This window comes from Callionymus lyra, chromosome 3 (assembly GCF_982586985.1).
Source record: "Callionymus lyra chromosome 3, fCalLyr1.hap1.1, whole genome shotgun sequence".
In the NCBI taxonomy this organism is placed as follows: Eukaryota; Metazoa; Chordata; class Actinopteri; order Syngnathiformes; family Callionymidae; genus Callionymus; species Callionymus lyra.
The window spans coordinates 26,488,060-26,510,108 of NC_141820.1; the positions used below are offsets into that span (position 1 = coordinate 26,488,060).

Below are 22,049 nucleotides of genomic sequence, written 5' to 3' on the forward strand. Positions count from 1 at the left end.
CAAGAGCCACATGCTTATTTTACTTCTGGGAAAATACAATCTTTTTTTTTTCAAAACAAAACACATGTCAGACCGTATTAATCCATAATAACACCGGATAAGAGGAATTAAATAATAAAATGTGAACGGTGAAAAATGTTGTTACAAGGATGAATAAAGGACAATACATGGGTGGGATATAAGGTAACAACGTTAGAAGCTGTCCTGAACCTGTTAAGCAAATTTAAAAAATAAATAAATTTGGAGCTCTGAAGTCTTTACATTTTAGAGGACTTATTATGGTTTAGGAAAATTACTTTTTTTTTTTCATTGAGCACGAGCGTCTTCTGCACCATTCCTCTGGAGTGCTCTCCTCTAATGAACAATTTGCTCATTGAGGTGTGACCACATGCATTGTGATAAAAGCTCCAGAGCAGACTGTGTGTGAGGAGAAGAGGGAGGGAGGGGAGGAAGAGAGAGAGAGAGAGAGAGGGAGGTAGAGCGAGAGAGAGAGGGAGGGAGGGAGGGAGGACAGAACTCTGGTGAAACATACACTCGCAAAGAAACCGTGCAGCACAGACACTCGCCGGCTGCTGGATGCGGATACTCCATCACCTGTAGGTGAGCATGACATCTCTGTTCCTCTGCATGTGTGGATCGTTTGTCTTGTGCCTGGAAGGTCTGACTTCTACATACATGATGAGCTTGAGGCGACACAGTTATAGTCTCCCAACACATGTAGAATCAAGCTGGAATGTATGGAATAACAGGAGAAGATGAAGGTGGTCATAAATATGTGGCTACAGTATCATCCATCTACATTATTGTTGCTCTACTGCTGATTTAAATCTAGAATAGAGTCATGACAGTAGTAGAACATCCATCTGTTCTCTCTTTCTTTCCCTGCATTCGCTAATGACATATAGCAAAACACTCAATGGGGAACAGTGCAGTCCAAAAAGGTGTTCAAATCCCAAGGATTAGCAAAACGCCTTGGCTCCAGCTGTCACCATGGCGGAGGCAGCCGGCGGAACGTCTTGAAAGTCTGAGAGTAGGTTTTAATAAAAGCCAGGTTGACATTGCTCAGGGATAAGCCTGGACACACTTGGTAATTCTGTGTTGTGGAATTGCTCGGAGAGAATAGCTCCCCCCCGACGTACGGGCCGTGTTGACATGAGTGGAATTGTAAAATGATGTATACGAGGGCACCGCCAGCGTAAAACCCTCAGATTAGAACAACAGGGATTTAATCCCATTTGTGTGTTGCATGACAGCTTCCTCTGGTCCTGATGTCCTCAGAATGCAGTTTGGGAAACATGACAAAGTGGTTTTAGCTACAAGCGAGTGGTGGTAGGCGATGACATCGGCCAAATGAGGCTTTGGATGAAACCCAGAGGATTGTAATATAGTTCATCAAAATCCATGGGATTATGTTTAAAAACGAGGCGAGCTGATGAGGTGTGAAATCCAGATAAGATCCATCCATCCATCCATCCATCCATCCATCCATCCATATATGCATCCATCCATCCATCCATCCATCCATCCTTCCATCCATCTATATATGCATCCATCCATCCATCCATCCATCCATCCATCCATCCATCCATCCATCAATCCATCTATATATGCATCCATCCATCCATCCCTCCTTCCATCCATCCATCCATCCATCCATCCATCCATCCATCCATCCTTTCTTTCTTTCTTCCATCAATCCATCCATATATCCATCCAATCATCCACCCACGCATCCTTCCATCCATCCTCTATCTATCCATCCATCCATCCATCCATCCATCCATGGTTCATAAAATGACAAGGTTTATTAGATGTGTATGTATTTTGCTTTTAGAACATCATTTTTTGACAAAAGAGGTGATTATTGGCAAAAATCTGACGATTTGATACGTATCAGGATACAGGTGCACCTATATGATATATCACAATACTGTAGAAACTCATTTTGATGATAATCAAGTATTTATACTATTTATACACAGTTTATTGAAATGCAAACCACAAAATAACTATGATTTAAATCAAATATGATTTGGATAAAGTATTGGGAAAAAAAAGTACCACAATAAAAAAGGTTTCTGAAAAAATGTAAATCGATACAGTGCTGTTGAATATTGATACAGTGTCGTGATACATTATTGGAATATATCGATATTTTCTCACACCACTAATTGAAACTGTCAGTTAGTTGTGTTCCATCACCACCACAAATGTCCTTTAATAGATCCACAGTGACTCAGGACATTAAACTGCCCTCTCTCCCCCCATAAAGCCCCTAAATGCGGCGCTTTATGCCGAGCTGAGCTGCCTTGGCATGACGTGGACGGTCAGAGTGACGCCGCCCGGGTATTGACATCTCTGGTGTTCGGTTAAAGTCAGCCGAGGTGAGACGGAGGCTAGAATCGAAACGCGGCACGTTTGTGAAGCTGCATCTGGCAGCACCCCAGTGAACAAGATGGATGGAGAGAGAGTGACGCAGGGACACTGAACGCCGTAACACACTTTCCACGCTATGTTTGTTTGTTTGTGTCGGAGGTTCATCCTCATCATCATCATCATCAATCCATTTTAATATGCTATATATTCCATTAAAAGGCTGATTACCAGGAAGTGACAGGTCAACTGAAAATAGCATTGATTCTTTGGTCACCCAAAGTTAAACATGGATGATAAAATGCTTTTAGATAAATCCGATGTGACACAATCAAAACCACTTTGGAATCTGACTGTAAACACCTACAACATGGCCAGCATTAAACTCTCAATATGGAGTTTGGAAATGTGACAAGATTTTCTTACTGGCCACGAACAAAAGCTGGTCAATTTCACATTAACATTTCGGGATTAACTTTGAGTTAATATGTGTTGCAACTGGACGTCCGCAGTTTCTGCCTTGAGTTCTCCACATTCGCCACTAATCCCCCTGTGGCAGCTTCTTCTTCTATATCTTGGTGTAGCTGCTTTGAGTTCCCCTAAAAACTTTAATTTAAAAGTGACAAAATTGCTCCAGAGATTTAATAATCTCTTAATTTACTGTATGACGTGTGCTCATGTCCTAAAGATGGGTTTCTCCCTGAGTAATCACCGAAAGAAAGAATAAAAAGCAGCTTAAAAACCGTGGTCGCTACAATTCTAATTCGCAAGCAGCCCTGAAGCCACAAAAACCATTGTCTGTGGTAGTCGAACCACTTTGTTTAAATCCATCTGACGAGCAACAGAGTCCGTTTAAGGATGAGATTGTGTCGTGGATAGTTTCTCCTTCGCATGAATTTAAGTTTAAACTCCTCTGTGCCGTGAACTATATCAGCTTTTGCATTATACACGAATGACAAGAATGTTTTCTCTTGCTAATGCTGGTTAAAACTGATACACGTGAAATGTGAGATTGTTCAAGGAAATAAATAATAAATGCCTTTCTCCGGCTGCGTGGCCAAGCGCTCCGGTGAGAAGGAAAATTACCCTCTGGACTACAACTATTAACACATAATAAACATCCAAACTCACTGAGACTGCAGATACCTCAGCCAAGGAGCTGATTTCACATCTTTTTATAGAAACAAGGCATGAAACCAAATCAATAAAATAACTAGTATGACTAATGGTCACGGCAAAAAAGGGAGTTTTTCTGCCTTCCACCAGATAGTTCAGTAAGTAGCATTAAAGAGATAATTTGCCCAAAATTTTCTCATTTTCTACTCACCCTCGTGTCGACTAAGGGTTGCTTTTACAGGAGCTCAGCTTTATAGGAGCTCAGTTGTCTTCGTCTTCATCTTCCTCCAAAGAAAACCTTAAAAACATCCAAATACCTTCATACTGCTCGTCTGTAACGTTCATCTTGTATTGAAGCATCAACATCAGAAATTATTCAGGAAAAACGTAAATAAATGTAGATATTTTTAGTTTGTTTGTAGCGGAAGCTCCCAGTTTCTCAGCTATTGCCTGAAGTCTTTCCTCAGTGGAAAAAACATTGCCAGTGCTCAAGCTATAGGCTGACGGCCTTGGATCTTCCGCTAAAAACAAGCTTAAATTTAGACATATTATTATAGATATTGTTTCATTGTTTCAGTAACAATTCCTTATGTCGAGGCTTCAATACAAGATGGACGTTACAGACGAGCAGTTTGGGGGTATTTTGATGTTTTTAAGTTTGTCTTTTTGGACGAAGATGGCGACAACTGAGCTCCAGTCGCTACACTAAAATGAACATACATTTTTGCCTATAACCCTGAACAGATTATTCTGAAAATAATCCCAACCCTTAGTCGACATGAGGGTGAGAAAGAAAATGAGTGAACTTTTACGTGAACTATTGTGTTTGACGAATTCTCCCACCAACTCTGCAACATCTTTTTAGTCTGCATTTTAGAGACTGGCTAGTATGCTGTGTTTACAAAGTAAAGTTGAATGGGTCTTGCTAGTTTTAAATTCAGATGAGTAGCCATACAAGTGAACCACAAGAACCCCCCTAATAATGCACATAATAAAAATGAGTTCACACCTTTATGAGTTCTGTTAACAAAAGCTGTGGAAAAACATGACCTCCTGAATCGGAGTCATACCTCTAGAACACATCATTTCTGTATCGATAGCAAAACAAGAAAGTGTGTGTTCAGTTCACAGCTATGCTAGTGGGCGGTTGGATTTTTCCAGCGTGTAAGAGTCAGATTGAAAGTCATCTAAGATCTTATCTGGGCATAAAGAAAACGCGTCCCTGTGTGGGTTGATACAGGCTCAAACAGGCATCGAAAACATCCTCGCCACCTTGGAAACGGATTTCATGCTGCTCCGTCAACGCGATAAAAGTGTGTGTGGGAAGTCGGGCCCCTTCAGCGGTCAGTCTTCATCAGGCGGTGGATTCAAAGAAGAGAAAAACGGCAGATTAACTCCTGTTGTTTGAGCTCCTGATGGGTCTAACTTGGGTAATCAATGAAGAAAGACTTGATAAATAAAAGCATTAAAAACACAAACAAAACCCTCGGGGGAACAAATGCTTTTGAGACCGAGAGGCGGAGAGAGAGAGAGGAGGGGGGGAGTCGTGGAGGGGAGTTACACAGGTTGTTGTTCTCACAGGGGAAATTCCTTCGGACCCCCAGTCTTTTCACTGAGGCAACAGGCTAGTGACTTTGAACCCACACCACACCCCATGAAGAAATAGAGGACCCCTATTATTGGAGCTCATTCTCCACTCACCTCCCCCACACACACACTTTATTTTACCCACTGCTCCTTGAATGGACTGAGGAAAAGCTGCTGTTTAATTGGTGCACCAGCGTGGGCATAAATACTGACCAGTGGATCTAAGGAGACGCCACAAATTACTGGGTGTTAAATCCCAAATGTAAGTTTTGGTCACTGATGCGTATTCCACCTTCTGTTATCGAGCCTGAATCCCATATCAGAACATTACATGCAGGTACATAGATAATTACATTGTTGTCATAGACTCATTAAGGATATGTAACATGTGTATTTGTTTCCACATATACAGAAAAATAATTAAAGCATTTCATTTGAGTGCATTTTCACTTTAACTTAAGTGCCGCTCCCATCTTCTAAAAATATTTCCCAGAATTCATTGCAGGGTTGAAAGGTTCCACCTGTTCAAAAGTTTCTATTCTAGATCCTGAAAATGGTCACATTTGCTTGCAATAGAGATACTTTGAACCATAAGTATACGTTCTGTCTTTCTGGGTAGAGACCTCCGCCTAAAAGGAACTATGGACTTCTGGTCATGTGACATGTAGCAACTTATCAACATGTTGGTTGGAGGTTTGAGACCCCTGATTTTACTCATCATTTAACATGAATTTTATAAAACTTTTCTAAGTCGAGTGATAAGACAAAATTGTCTATGTCAATCTATGGTTGAAATCCCTTGGAAAACAAATGACGAATAATATTTTTATTGGTCTTCATACTTGTCTGGAGACACATAAGTTATTGTTTGATATGTTGAGCTAACACATGTCTTGTTAAAGTGTTTTCAAGGAATTTAATCTGTAACCATGGTTGCCATAAATCAGGGGTCGGCAACGTCTTTCATGTAAAGACCCTTTTAGAACCGTTCCCCGTCAAATTAAACTCACTCAGAGCTTCAGTTTGACTGAAACTAAATTAAAAGACAGTTATTTTTGTACTATAAGGTCTATTGTAAAAAAAAATGAAAACAACATAAAAGTGAAAAATATTGGCTATTCAAACATTTAACAGTCGGTTTTAATCTTCAATGAATAGCAGTGTTTTTTCTCTTTAATCTATAGAACCGACAGAATAAAAAGCAAATAACTATACTTATAAACAATTAACAAACAAGTTCATTTGTTTTAAATTGGTATTATTTGTTCACATTATTATTCTTGTTTTTATCTCAGAATTCATCCAAGATAAGCGTAAAATCCCCACTGAAGATGAACATAAATGAATTAATATATGAGAAAATCGAACAATGATCAGAAGAACTAGATGAGAAAAGTTTCGGCTGCCAAGGAGGTAATATTTTTGCCAGTGTTTTTGCAAATAGCATAAATTATGAATTTATAGTAGTTTTCAAAGGATTTGCAACTTACTTTCAACACGCAACAAAAATGCGACTTTAAATTTGAGTTTGTGACACACTGCATATATAGATCAGTAAAATAAATCAACTTTCACGTGACTATGGTGAAAATAATTGTTGTTAGATTGTCGATTCAACTTTATTTTAGAGTTGCGTAAACAGGGTTATGACAGCTCAGGAATATTGCTAAGCTAACACCACTCAACGCTTCAGCTTTAGTTTAATTTATTTATTTATTATAAAGTATTTAGACATTTGCCAGAAGTGTTTCTCAACTGTTTCTTGTTTCCTTTTAAACAATGTTTGACTGATTCCGGATCTTTTTCTGTCTTTCCAGGTCATCCGTGATGTCAGCGAAATCCGACCGACGAAAAGAGGAAATCAACATGTGATCAGCTCATCCAGGACCGACGTCAGCATGCTTCACCTTCACCAGGTCCTGGTTCTCTTCTTCTGGTGTCTATTTTTGGCCGGCAGGCGAGCTCGGGCCGACGAGGAGGCTCTGTGGGACACGTCATCGTCCAGCGAAAGACCCAGTAAGGCTAAGACTGGATCTTCTTGGTGGATTCCAACTCTGCCAAAGTTACCTTCTTTTCCCTCTCTGCCGTTCGACATCCCGTTTTTACCCTTCAGCGAGAAAAGCAAAGCGGAGGCCGCCACAGCTAAAGAGGGCTTGACAGAACCAATCGATCACCTGCTGGAGGGCTCGGGATCTGGGGATGGCAGCATTTTGGAATCCACAGAAACACCCGCTACTTCCACTCCTGAGACTCCTGCCAGCGTGACGGCGATAAGACAGATATCTACAGTGACATCGGATTCTGTGCACGGCAGCGCCGCGGACAATGACACCGTTGTTGCTAGCTCCCACTTTCCCACAAGCAGTTTTATCCCAAACGATTTGTTTAGCAGAAATCCTGCCAGTGTTGGACTTCCCAAACAACATCCAACACATACCAGCCCACCAGTGGGTGCGACACTCGCTGCCAGACACAGAAATGCGACCACAACATCCCCCGTTCCGAGACAAAACACCCAATCGTCACCAGAACCTTCAGATCCCACCGTCTTAATACAAGCAGACGGCCCAACCACAACAACACACCCGGGATTACGACCAGGCCACGCGAGAAGTTCCCCTGAACCGAGATCAGAAACCACAGCCGTCGTCACGACCGACCCGACCCTCGGAGATGTTTCCGAGGACACGACAAGTATGGCACGTGAGAACGTGTTTTCTGAGGCCAGGACAGAAGAGCAATCGATGACTTCGTCCGTCGGGATTGATCTGAAAGAGACGCTGGGGCGATCCATGGGCAGTACGACCCCGAGCCAGAACGTTAGCGTGCTTATTGCAGGAGGTAAGCAGAGTTCAACATTTGAATAGTTGCCAGATTATGTCAATAAAAGAGATCAATCACCGGTTGACAGGTCATGAATAGGAGGTTGTTTAACAGTGTGGGTTTGATTGATGACACTGCGAGGGGTCGAAGAATCCTTGTTTCAATACATATACCAACAACACCAGAGGAGTCATTGTTCTTAGAGCGGTATTTATATATATTTTTTTTACAATTTCTCCGATGATCCTTAATTTTGAACGCATTACTTACACTTTAGTACAGTGGTGGGCAATTACATTTTCTCAGGGGCCACATTTCCTACTTTTGTGAGGGGCCCTAAACCAATAAAAGGAGCGTAAAGTATAAAATCAAGCTAAACCGCCATATAGATATGATATAAAACCTTTTTTTTGTCATATTCACAGCAAAAAGGGGAAAATAAATATTCACGAAAATGACAAGAGGCCCCCGAAACAAAAACCCTATTGTTGTCACTGTTTGTATGGACCGGAAAGTGTGAGTGAAGAACGAAATCTCAAGCTTGCAAAGGATCAGATGAATACAAATATAGATAAATATACAATTTAATATCAAGCATAAAAAATAAGAGTCCATTATCTCTTAAAATATACAAATGTCCAAAGCCAAAAACAGCAAAGCAAGAAGAGGGAACCATACTCATGGAACTCTCCGATTGGGGCGCACTGGTCTGTAAGCCGAGGGTTAATATTCTGCAGGTGATTGTTGATCAGCTCCAGCCGTGTGCCATTAGCCAGGTTCATGTGGAAAGAAACAGGAAGTAACTATACAAAATAAAACCACAATTAAAGAAGCACGACATTTGTCATATTTAGAAACAAAAGACTAATAACAGAAATAAATACTAAATAAATAATTAATAAGATAAACTTATTTTCCATTTCTAAATGATCTTCAGACTCACAACTTCACGAGGGGCCACATAAATACATGTATGTTTTAAGATTCTGCTATGTAACTGTACCACATAACTGATTGACAGCAGTAGTTCAGAGACAGAATTCTTCTGGCACAGGTGAAGTACTTAGAGTACTTTTTAAAGATTCCAGGAAGGAAAACAAATGATCCAAAAGAGCCATTTGTCTAATTTGTAAACAAATGTGGACTCTGGCAGCAGAGCAGGTCACACTTCAGTTTTCATGACACCGAGGCGTGTAAACATGTTCCAACCAAACTGTGTGTGTGACAGTAAAATTTGATTCTTATTCCTTCTACCATTCCTATCCATTTTCTTTGATGCCAGTTTTATGGTTATTGGAAGTATCTGTACAGTTGATGTTCCTTATTTTATCTTAAACACTGGCAATAGATCACATTATCAACATGAACATTAATCTACAGTGATTTGAGCATAAAATGACACCACAGGCCACATTTGACACTCGTGGTTTACATAATTACAATTACATTTTTTTTGCCTTTGCTTTGCGTCTTCATCTGAACGACCGAACCGCAACTTTCTCTAAGCAATAATGTCATAATCCTGCCTCCCTAATCCCAAATTTCAATAATAAACTAAATAGTCGTTCTTGTCCAGCAACAGCAGAAGATCTCAGGGAAAAATACTAACACAGCATTTCCATCTTTAATTATTCTCTATATTTGTCAAATTAAAATGGAAATATTGGGTAGAGAAGTTCCCACCTCTCCAGCAAAGTGATTGGTGAAGGATTTTCCCTTGGGGGTGGAGTTTAATAGCCACCCAATCAACGTAAGCAAAGTATAACCTGGGGACCTCTGGTAATTTGACATAATTGTGGAGAATGTCTGAGTTGTAATCCTGTGTGAATGCACCATGTCTGTGATTTGTAATGAAATAATTCCGCCGCAAATTACCTACAGTAATTCGCCAAACACAGATGTCGGGTGATAATACTAATCCCGTGTGAATCCGAATGTCTGTGTTTGTAATATTGAATCGCGCATATATGCCACTGTAACGGACTTCTAGGCACTCAGAATTGTGTTCATATTTACTTCCGCTGTTTTATTTTGAAGGGGTTGAAAAGGAAGTAGATCAAGTTAGTTGTTGTTTGGGGGTGTCTTCCACATGACGAAACTAACGAAGATGTGTGCGCTGCACAGCTACAAACTAAGTTCCCGACTCGTTGTTTCCCACATGAATACACTCGGTTACACTACTGCAACAGACTGTGTCTCTTCTGTAAGAATAATATTCTTATCTCAACGAAGAACACTTGGTTACACTACCTTTCTCTTTCAGTTATTGTGCTCCTTTTTAGATCTGTATCTCTAGGTAATGTCAGTAAAAATGACTATTTTACAGACGTCGCTTATCCCGTAAAAATGCACTTAAACTAACACAAAGGAGGGGGGGGGGTAATTTACTATAGGGCTTTATTACATAATGAGAGAAAAGACCAGTTGGTCAAAGACTTGTTGGAAATATTATGCGAAAAAATAATCCATTTTATTAGCATGATTTCTTATTTATTCACAGATTTATGTGTGTATTTGTTTAACTTTTACTCGTATACATGGGTGTGTTTCGATTAATTTGAACCTGATTTCATACACATGTATTACGTTTTTTTGTTGACTTTCAATCGATTGCTTTCTTATTACCTAATTATTTAAAACATCATGGATTATGTGAAACACATGTGAACTTAATTCATATGCTAGTTAATTTCAGTCGACGTTCCTGCAACAATTTCAGCTGCTGACATGAAGTAGTGACCTAGCATCATACATGGCTGCTTCATTTAATATATATTCTTGTTTTTATCTCCGCCAAGACATTGACACATATTCAATATGTTCGTCGAGACGGCCCGAGTATCGACGGCCCCTCCTCCACCCGTCTGGCTGTATGCTAATAGAGCTACAGAGGACGATTCTCCTTCAGGTACAGACACATTCATCACTCCGGGGTCAAAGGTAGTTCCAGGGAAATGATGAGGCGATTACTCATCTCACGGCCTCACACTGTGTGCAATATGTGACCAAAGTTGCGCGCTCGCGTATATATTCTACACCCCATAATCATGTGCGGCAGACCACTTTACTTGAGCATATAAATAATTCATATCACTTAATTTCAAAAAATAATACGTGGAAACGGGGCCTGATTGAGTTGAAATTGTAAATTCTCTCTCTTGCAAATTGCCCTTGAGCAGGGGGATGAAGCGTGAAGGTTCAAATGTGGCGGAGAAATCTACTAATACTGTAATGATAATTTTAATTTTAATTAATTAATAATAAAACTCTAAGCTCTGTATCTCTACGTTCTTTAGATCCACCTTTACTATTTTTTTTATGATGTTTTCTTTTTTTTCCAGTTGATATTGAGTCTCCCAAGTTGACCTTTTCAGTCTGAACCTCGAACCTAAACTGGGTTTTTTTTTATTGGTAAACTTGAAAACGCAGCTCTTTTCCTATCCAACATCCGTCACGCTGCCGTGGTCTTCGGCTGGTGTGTGCTCCTCGCTGTATGGCTGCTTCAAATTAAAGGTTTGAATGTGGAGGAGGAGGAGGAGGAGGAGGAGGTGGGCTGCCTCTCCTCTGTATCAGTATTCCAAGCGCACACTCAGCAGAACCAGTGGCGTTCCTCTGGGACCTTCCCCTCGCCAGTCACACTCTTCAAGGACCCTGAACGCATCGTTGAAACCCCCGCCTGCCTCCTCCCTTTACACCATCTTCTTCAAATACAAACCCTTGTCATTTTTTTCCAAGTCATTGCCTTGTCGGCAAAGAGACACTTGCTCTTACAGAGAAGCTTTAGATCTGTGACGCAAAATACAAAATAAAAGATCCACTTCTTCAATGCTCCGTGTTCCCATGTTTAGGTGGTTTGAGGTGAATGCTATCACAGCTAGAGATCGACGATTTGACCTTGTCCTTGAATCACCTGATCTTGGGAGGCTTTGTGCTCATCTCAGATCTAAATGGTACATCGATTTAGAAGAGAAGAGAACATTCTTAACCTGGAGATCAAACTTTAGATTGGATTTTTGTAGGATTTTATTTTAGAATTGCATTTTTATTTATCAATGGTTGTGTTTTAAACACATATGTTTCATTTTTGGCTGTACAGTTTGATTTTAAAAAAGCTTCTTGACTTGGTAGATTTGATCTTAAATCTAAATGATCAATATTCTTGTCACCCCTGTCTTCTTAATGTCCTCCTTTTACTACCAAGTGTACTTGGACCTCATTGGTTGTCTCCCTTTGTCTCATGGAAGCTCTTTATAATGTCCCCTGAACCAGTGGCTCCCAACCAGCGGGCCGTGGCCCTGGTACTCGATCGTAACACATTTGTTATCGTGCAGAAAAAATAAATATCTATCGCCTGATATGTTACTAATGAAGAATAGTTCCAAAAAATACTCTTTTTTGAGCTTCTTTGCAAAGGAGAAAAGATCAAATGATGTTTGCATTAGACCAGACCATGTAAAAAAAAAAAGGTTTGGGGCTCCTGATTTAAAGCTTTATACAAGTTTCTTTTTGTGTGTGAATATTTTCCCTCAAAATAAACTGAAAGAATAATTTTTAAAAAGACAGTATCTTAAATCTTAATAAAAAGTGCATAACAAAAATTTAAAAATCACCCTTTGTGGCTGTTTATTTCAATGTTGTTATTTTTTTAATGTTCCAATTTTATTTATTTCTTTCTGCCTGACGGCCCCTCAAAACAGTATATTAATATGAATTGCCCTTTGAGCTAGTGCAAGGTTGGGCAATTATGTTTCCTAAGGGGCCACAAAGTATACAGTGACTAAAAATTAAGTGAATTAACAAATACAAAAAAAATCCCTGAATTAACACTTTTTTATAATGCATTCATAGAATGTTAATTAAATACAAATGTACTTATACATATACATATACAAAAAATGTTGACTGCTATTTTCATTAACGTGAATTTTATTTACTTATTAATATTTCATATAAATCACAAAACAATATGATATAGAAAATATTTATTTTCTTTTTCAATTTATTTTAAGGAAAAAACTAATTATCTAAAGAATCTAAAAAATTAATATAGGCCTTAAAAGCAGGATATATTTAAATTTGTCGAACGACGTCCCACAAAATCAAATGTCAAAAGAGGATAAAAAGATTTCTACATGACCAGTTTCAAAGTTATTCACTGATCTTGCGAGGGTTGCATTGATTCAGACAAAGGTCCGCATTTGGCCAACGGAACGTCTTTTCCAGGGTCTGCTGTATTTGCTACAGACAGTTTATCTAACTGTTCCACCCCGCCTGCACTCTCTTCTTCGTCTCCCTTCATTTTAATTAATATGAAATTGTCAAGCCACAGACAGAGTTGTAGTCAAAACACCAACGATGAAGACAACGATTGAAGCAGAAAGTGTCTAGTTTTTAATGACCAATTATTTCTTAATGAAGCCAATTTATTTCTTAATGTTCCCCAAAAGGTTTCCGTGCTCTTTATTGTCCTGAATGCTCCCGCAGACGTCTCTGCGGAGCCACTATGAATATCTTCAGAAAGTACACACTCGGCTTGTTTACTCGGAACAATAGTGTGGATCTAAAGGCTGCTCACCATCACACATCCAACTGTCAATCTAATTAGACCACACAGGACCAGGCCCGGGTGATGCGGGTGACTGCCCATGAGCAAGTGGGTGAGATTTCCATCACTCTGACAGAACTGGGTAAAGACGCAGAGACACTCCGTCTCTCGGCAGCGACACTTCGCACACAGGAGCGAAGGAGACGCGCTGAATGTCGCTGATTAAATGACTCAAAGGTGGATTTGTCTTCACAGAGTTGCCACCTAAGGATGAGGAGGATGCGGTTGCCATAGCAGCAGACTCAAGTTTGATTACCACGACGACGGCAGCAGAAGAACAGAGCGCAGGTGAGCGAAATAACATAAAAACATCTGGTTTGTTGCTATTTTTATTGAGCTATACATGTTGTTTGGTGTATTGACTCTTTAGACACGATCATTTCAAACAGCGTTATAAACCCTCGGGTTCTGTCTGTTGTTAAATCAATACAGGATGTATGGAACGGATGCTCCATGTTACACATTCAGGCCCGGCTGACCCGGAGCAGCTGTAACCCACATTACACGGGCCCGGAATAGAATGAGTCACATTCACAAATAGATGCGTCAAATGTCTCAAATGTGTCACCTGCAGATGAACGTGGGTTTGTTACTGCGTAACTCTGGTCAAGAAATTTGTGTGTCCTTGTCAACAAATATATTGGTATTTACAGTTATTTTCGAGTTGATATTTGGGGCGGAGGCTAGAGGCAGAATTGTATCTGAGGGTTGTTGTAATGATGAGGTAATGGTGTTGGGAATAAGGGATGAACTTGATGGGGAGAAAGTTTTGCTGTGACTTTAAAGAGTTTAAAAAAATAAAAATAGATCAAGATCAAGTAATAATTCTGTTATTTATTGATATTTAATCTGCTTTTATCTAACATAGACATTGACCTGAACTTGAGTTTCTTTTATTCAGTATTCTTTATGATGAAAAGATATATATATATAAATATTTTAATGTCATAAAGTAATTGATTGTTTTACAAGAAACTTGAACAGATGTAGTTCGAGTCAATTATATTCTTCTGCATTTGAGTCTTAAGCGCTGCAAGAAGTGATGAATATTACTATGTTATTTAGTTTCATTATTTTGTTAATAAATGTTTTTTAAATACATTTCATCAAAGTCAGACATGCATAGAAACTTTAGTTTAAGAACTGTTTAGTTGATTGATCCAATATCAAAAGTAGTGACGGGTTGATGAGGCTTCAGGAAACAGCTGATGATGTATCATCATTTTGAAAGACCACTAGATGGTGCTCTCTGCTTCATAATCTTTGGCGCTGATCTATTAATTTAAAGACGCCTCATTTTCAAACTGAGAGTGCCATCTAGTGGCCCTTCAAAATCAAGACACTGTATCATGACACCTCATCGGCTGTTTCATGAAGCCTCATCGAATCATCACCAATCAAAAGCCACTGACGTGTCCTTCATTAATCCGTGTTGTGACTTCATCTTTCGGGAAATCTTCTGAACACCCATCATCTTGTCGCAAAGGGAGGATAATAATTGGGTCACTTGCTAGTTCAGAGCGACACAGATGTGCCAGATGTGGGTTCTTGACTGACTAACAGGAGAGTAGGTAGAGGATTGGAACTAGAATCCGTCCTTTGAGTTCAGTCATGGAGTCGGAGAGTTTTCTACACAGTGGGTAGAAAATGAACGGCAGCATTGGAGAGAAGAGAAACGGTGAGAAAGAAAGTGATAAACACTTCATTCAAGGCTGTATTTAATAAACACGGTCAACCCCTCCTCCCCCACGATGACCTTAAATAACACCCGTGAATGCTTTTATCCAGTCCGTCCGTGCAGATACCAACAGTTCCGCTCGCATCTGACATTTATCGACGGGCAAACGTGCCGCTAAATTAACACTTAGTCACGTTTTCCACTTGACCTGATTCGCCTAGTGTATCAGCGCCGCTGCCCCAGAAACAAACGGACAAATCCTCTCGTGATGCCTTTTTTGTAGACTCCCATGGTGAGCTGTGGCCTCTACCTTTCACTGAGGCATATCTGCTTCATCGAAAATAATGTTTCTTTATATAAAAAGTCAAATAGAGACGGATTAATAAAGACATCATTCGTGTCTTTTCATTTGAGAATACAAGCATTCCTTGCAGATTGGCGATCCTGAGTCACTGCTGTCGTTGTTAAAAACTAAATATGGTGGAACCATGAAACATCAACTTTCCATTTGTGTTGTTTACACTGAGTGACAGATTAAACATTCTGGAAGATTCAGCCTGGTTTTATCTTAATATCCTGTTCATTTCCCAACATCTGTGGTCAAATTGAATGTGTTATTGAAACAAACACAACCTTAATTCCAATAAATCCATCAGTAATAAAGCATTTTTCTTTTTAAATAAACATCTAAATTACCCAAATACAATTAAGGAAGTTTTAGGGTTAGGGTTAGGGTTAGGGTTAGGGCTAGGGTCAAGGTTAGGGTTAGGCCCAACAAATATATTCAAATCTGAGTATAGTAATAAAAAACAATAAGCATTCTATTTCCTATCCGACAAAATTTGGTTTATTTGAATTATTTTTATATGCAGAAAAAACTTTTTTTAAACCATTGAAATGTCCTGAAGCACCATGATGTAGAATGCAACCGTAGCAAGGGACAAGTTTTCCTTATATTTGTTTTGAGGGACATAAAAAACCCCAAAAAGCAAAGAATGGAGTGAAAAATCAGGAAATTAGGAACTTTGTAATTTATACTTACAATTGAATTTCTAACAAAACCGAGATTTTGTAAATTGTCAAAAAAGCATGAAAAGCGCTAAAGAAACCTAAGCAAATTTCTCTGACACTGTATGTTTTGAATTTACAAACACAATAACTACATATTGCACTAGTTAATAAGCTCACTGGAAAGCTAATATAATATTAGTTAATATACTTGGGAAATAATAAATAAATAAATCACCAGGAACACTCACTGTTTCACTGACTTGACTCCAGCAAAGATTCTTCCTATTTCTCTCCAAATACAATGGATATTAGGCTCATTCTTGATTGGAGTTAATCCTCCAATAAGATCATTGTTTGCATGATGCTGCTACAACAGAAACATATTATAGTATATAGCGATAGTGATCGCGAACTAAACAATAATTTCAGTAATCAACTTTTCCTTAAAATATCATTAAAGACCATGCTTTCAAGTTATTGTCAAATATTTTAGAAGCATTTTGGGGTTTTCTCAGCAAATCCTTTATCTACAAAGACCAATTTTGTAATCTGTCGCTATCGACCAAAAAGATTATGCTAGCACAATGTTCAGTTCATTCGAGTATGATGAAGGGATGATTATATATTGACAATTCAGTGACATGGCCTTTTGATTTTTCACTAAAAATATTTTAAGTGGTTTTGTTTTCTATATATTAAAAAAAAATCAACATATCAAAGGCGGCAACTTCAGCTAGTAAACTGCTCTAAACTCTGCTTTTACCCAAAACTAATGTTCACGTTACATTGCTCACACAAGAAAAATGAAAGTGTGAAGGAAACATCACATTGTAAAGAAAACATGTAAAAATCATCCTGGAATGAATCCCGGCTTTAAAATAACAAACCCATCTTTGGGAGTGTCCCTAATGTAACCGCGGGTGCTGAAGGGAAATAATAAACAAAGAGTCAATTTGGGCACCAGCGCTGGGTGTGATGGGAAACACTGGCGAGAAAAAAAAGAAAAAAAAAACCTTCCTCCGGAAACCAAATTAATGTCTCAGGCACACACATGGAAACGTGGTTTAGAGCAGTCATGTGACCTTCTAATGTATTCCCCAGATTTCAATACATGTGTTTCAAACGCCAGAGTTATTATTGAGAAATGTTTTACGGCCGACATTAAACCTGTCTGGAGTGAGATTTAATGTTTCTGCCGGATTCTCCTGTTCATAAGTCGTTCTCTCAGAGGTGTGTTGCAATAATCATGGACAAGTTATTGGTTATCGTCCTGTGATAAGACTAGTCATATGACAAATGCAATGTTTGTAACTAATCTCGATCCGACTGCTGATGGATAAATGAGTAGTTGCTTCATTTGATGTAACAAGAACAAGCCGTTTTTGTTGCATTAAATCATTTATTAAACTGAACATAAACATGTTTCATTCGCTCAACGGCAAATGAAACAAATGATGATTCCAGAGCTAAACCACTTAGACCGTCCAATTTCCTGTGCTGCGCTGTCTAACACGATCATAATTAACTTGTTTGGAAACTGGTTACGCAACACAAATGGAACTAGCTTTGAGGTTTTTTAACTGGGCAGACGCACACAGACGCACACAGTCGTACACACTGTTGACGTCCAGAAATAATTATGGGCTAACTCGGCGAAGAAAAAGGAAACGATTTCACATGATCATTTGCTGCTGCCATTCTCAGTATTTGATGTTAGAAGAATATTATTTGGATAATAAAGACATTATTGCTACTGATTTAATTAATAATATTCAATAAGTTCTGAATAAAAGTGTTTTTTTTAAACTACCATGAAAAAAACTTTTTGTGTTTATTGGAATCTGTATCTAGGTTTTTAAGTTATTTTGTTAATACAAATTAAACAAAATAATAGCTATTAAAAATAGCAATGTGTTGTGTTGGTCTGTTGTACTCGTTTATCTATTTGTATGTTTATTATTTTTGTGACACGTTGATGTATATCATAAGGACATTGTCGCCAAATGCTGATAACTATAAATATTATTACCCATTAGATGGATTTGCAACATATGGATTGACAACTGATATCATTAAAAATATGTTTATACAGTATATAGCATAGATCATGCTGATTAAAAAGACACTGAGAAAACTCTTGTTCAGCAGGGCTGCAGATTACTGCACCTCCTCCCAAATGCTTTTAATCAAGATAAGATTAAGACATTTGGCAGGAGCTTAAATGTCCTGTCCTCCAATTTAATCCAACAGTTTTAGTTAATTAACTCCCGCAACCTATTATTTAGTTTTGATAACTGTGTCATTTTGAACATTTGATTGGTTAACAATGTTAATCTAGTAGCTCAGTTTTTCTTTACTGGAACGGCCCAATGTTACCTCTGGTGGATCAAACGTGTAACTGCATCTTTTTCCAGCATGAATTAACCTGGCGATCTTAGCTTAATAACGGCAATGATTCTTGTTTTTTAGGTACCACCACGAGAGAGCCAACCCAATCCACAGACGAGTGGGAGTTGACCACGCGAGACGGTACCGCCACTTTCCTTCCGGACTGCAACCAGGACCGCTCGGGAATCTGTAACGTCTCCGACTCTTGGGGCTCCTCGACCCCGCAGGACCTGAAGCCCACGCAAAACTCCACAGTCGTCAATCAATCAAACAGTCTTTTCCTGATCCCTGCCCCGCTCATGTTGGTGCCGCTCTACGCAGACTGGAACAGTGCCATGGCTGCCTGGGGTTCGGCCTGGCAGGCTCACGTCTACGGCGCCGGTTGCGTCTTCGTCATGCTGACGATCGCCTCCGCCCTCAACCTGCTCTGTCTGCCGCTGCGCTGCCCGTCTGGTTGCGGCTACTTTGCCTTGGTGAGCCTTTTTCTGCTGGCTGTTGGATTTACCAGATCCTTCTCGCTCCTGTACGACGCCTACGGCCACCAGGACCGCTTGGTTTCCACAGAAGCCTCGCTCCTTCTCTACGAAGCTCCATTTCCATGCTTGACGGCAGCGTTTGGCCTGGTTTTTCTCCTGCTCTCCATGCGTTCAAGGATGCAACTGTCCTACTCAGCCTTCCAGAGACCTTGTTTCTTGGCCTGCCTGGTTGTTGTCCACTTTGCCGCTGCGTTCGGTCCGGCCACCTTACTTAAGTTCTACCAGCAGAAGCCTCCTCTGTGCCTCTTTCTGTCGCTGGTAGCCCGTGGAGCCTTTGTAACCCTGGCAACCTTTTTGTCGGTAGCTTATTTCGTGTTTTATATCTACGTACGAGCAGATTCAAAGCACATCTACCACCTCAACAATACTTCCCCAACGCCCGCCGAGAGGTACAACCGCTGCCCCTTCGCCGAGAGCCGGGACTGGAACAGGGCGGCGGTGACCGTCTGTCTCTCGGCTCTGTTCTGCTTGGCCTGTGCGGGGCTGCAGTTGTACGCTATGCTCAACGCCATGGGCGTCGCCGGTGGGAAAGAAGTCTTCCACCCGTGGCCCTGGTGGGTGTTTCACTTCAGCTGTAGGATGTGTGAGCTCGGTGTTTGCGTCACGTTGGCGATGGTGGTCGCGCAGCCCGTGTATTGCTCTAATCACCTGCCTTCGACCGGGAGCTGTTGGACCGAACTGCTGGCGGCCAAATCTCCGATCCTGCCCGGGACCTACCAGTGGACCCTGAGCAATCAGGAGAAGCTCGCTATAGTCGACACGGTCGGGCTAGGGGAGTGCGAGAGCCTCCCTCTGTACACCCTCATGGACGAGCGGCTAGCGAACAGCATGAATGGGCTGGATCTCCTGTATCATAGCAACCGCGCTCTTGCCTACAGAGATCTGGACTTGGACCTATTAGTTTCTGATAAACAGGGCAATGGGGGGCTTGAGGTGCCATCAGGTGGATCTTCGTTCACCAGTGACTCCACGACGGATCTGCGGCCACCGTCGCCCATCAATCTGCGCCGCAGCATCGACGAGGCGCTTTTTGGAGAGGCGCTGTTTCCCATGAGCCTCTTCAGCCCTCCGAGTCTCTGCAACGACACATCCACCATCCACAATTACAACTCGTTCCCCAGCAAAGCACACGCCGATCCCCTGACTGCAGACGCCGGTCTTTATCGGACCTCGTCTTGCGTAGAGATAAACAACAAAGTGCAGTGTGCTAAACCACAAGGAGACATCATAGCCGGTGCTCCACCATCGCCGTCGCTGTCTTCGTCCAACAGCTCGTCTCCGGAGCGTTGGAGGGGCAGCTCGTCCTCGTGCTCCCTCTACAGAACGTCTATCGGAGGCTCCTCGCTAGTTCTTTGCCAGAGCCCCGAGAGAGCAAGGGATCAAGGACAGAATGCGCCCTCATGTGACCCGCAGGGCCACTACCAAACACTAGGGGCAGCGTCACAGGAGAGCCTGGACCTGTCCTCAGAGGCGGACCGGTCAGTGCAGGAGGAGTTCATGAGCGTGTGCCGACAAATCGACGCCATGAGCATCAGCAGTGAGACAATTGACCTTTGAACTCCTTTTCTAAGAGCTGCTAAAAACTGGTCGCACTTGTTGGAAAGAGGATGCAAAGAATGGACTTGTGTTGTTTAGTAAAGCTAAAAGTGTAGTTTTCTCATTTCCTTATCATCTACAACTTAGGAGACAATTCTACTAGCAGGGGACATTTACCAAGTCTCGGGACATTAACGAGGGGTCCTTCTCCAAAACTGCTGCCATTTTTACATTCCAAGGACACACCATGTTTAAAAAAAAATCTCAAGTCAAACTTATATGAGCTGAAAAAACAAAGACACTCATAAATATTAGTTAGAAAATATAATTGAATGTTTTCTGTCAAGTTTTTGCAAATCATTTTATTAGGATAGTTGAGGGTAAAAAATAAATGTTAAAATTATAACCTAATTCATTTTAATTGCTCAACTCACCTAATATAATTAAAGGGTAAAACGTTGACCTAAAATATTACTTATTTATTTTTTTGAGAGTACGTAATAGTGAAAAATGCTTTATTTGAAGCATAATACTTAAATGTATTTCAATGTATCTCTGTTTAACAAAAGTATTATTTTTTTATTTACTTTTAATTAAAACGTTCAAGTGCTATCATAGTTGGAAATTTAAAGATTTCCTGCTTATTTATTGCTGCTAAAAAGATCAATAAATACATCTATTAAATCATGGATAATTGTGTGGGAACTTTCCCACTTGAGATCTTGGCCCCTGCTATGGTTTTAGTATAAACATTTTTGCAATGTCACGCAACAGTGTTTTTGTAATCGCCAGAGCTGCAGAACTATGGGATGGACCATAATAGAAAATACTTTAGCTACTTTCCAGACACACATAATTTGTGTATCTAAAGACTTGAAAGCATGTTATTTAGTAACCAACACTATATTTTCCTAACATTTTTCCCGGGTTTATGGCACCGGTTTTGTTGAAGGACCCATTAATGCGAGCATAACAGAAACATGTATGTCGTGTCAGTGCAATACATGATCATGGTTGTTTTAGAATTTATTTCTAGTTCTGAAGACTCGGAAAGGTTTTTTTTAAGTCTGGAAAAAATATATAAAGTACATTAAGCATTTTCTGTGAATGTTTAAAAAAAAAAAAAGTGCCAAGAATGTCAAACGCCAAAAATGTTTTGTTTTTTCTTTTAAAATGTCGCAAATATGTGGGAAAAAAATATATTTCTACGACAGACGATTGCACTTACTACTACTGACGTCACACCCTTTCATTACGCTTACGTGACAACAGCGCCCTCTGGTGGAGTCGATCATCTCACTTCTCTTTGCACTCAAACTATGAACTTATTCATGCTTCGCCCTAACCTGTCCCACACTGATCATAACTTAATAAAGCTAAATGACGAAACCAAGAC

At 40.2% G+C, this 22,049-nt stretch overlaps 1 protein-coding gene across 2 annotated transcripts; it reads left to right on the plus strand.

Annotated features, from left to right (window-relative positions):
- Nucleotides 1-539: 539 nt before the first annotated feature.
- prrt4b (proline rich transmembrane protein 4b) lies at nt 540-22,046 on the plus strand. 2 transcript variants are annotated; one of them, XM_087787298.1, is made up of 4 exons: nt 540-600; nt 6,894-7,917; nt 13,700-13,792; nt 18,663-22,046. In XM_087787298.1, exons 2-4 carry the CDS (start codon nt 6,975-6,977, stop codon nt 20,672-20,674), a joined length of 3,048 nt encoding a protein of 1,015 aa, XP_087643424.1. In that variant the 5' UTR covers nt 540-600; nt 6,894-6,974; the 3' UTR covers nt 20,675-22,046. The 2 variants fall into 2 exon arrangements, with proteins under 2 accessions (XP_087643424.1, XP_087643425.1); XM_087787299.1 differs by having other exon boundaries at nt 547-596.
- Nucleotides 22,047-22,049: the final 3 nt, after the last annotated feature.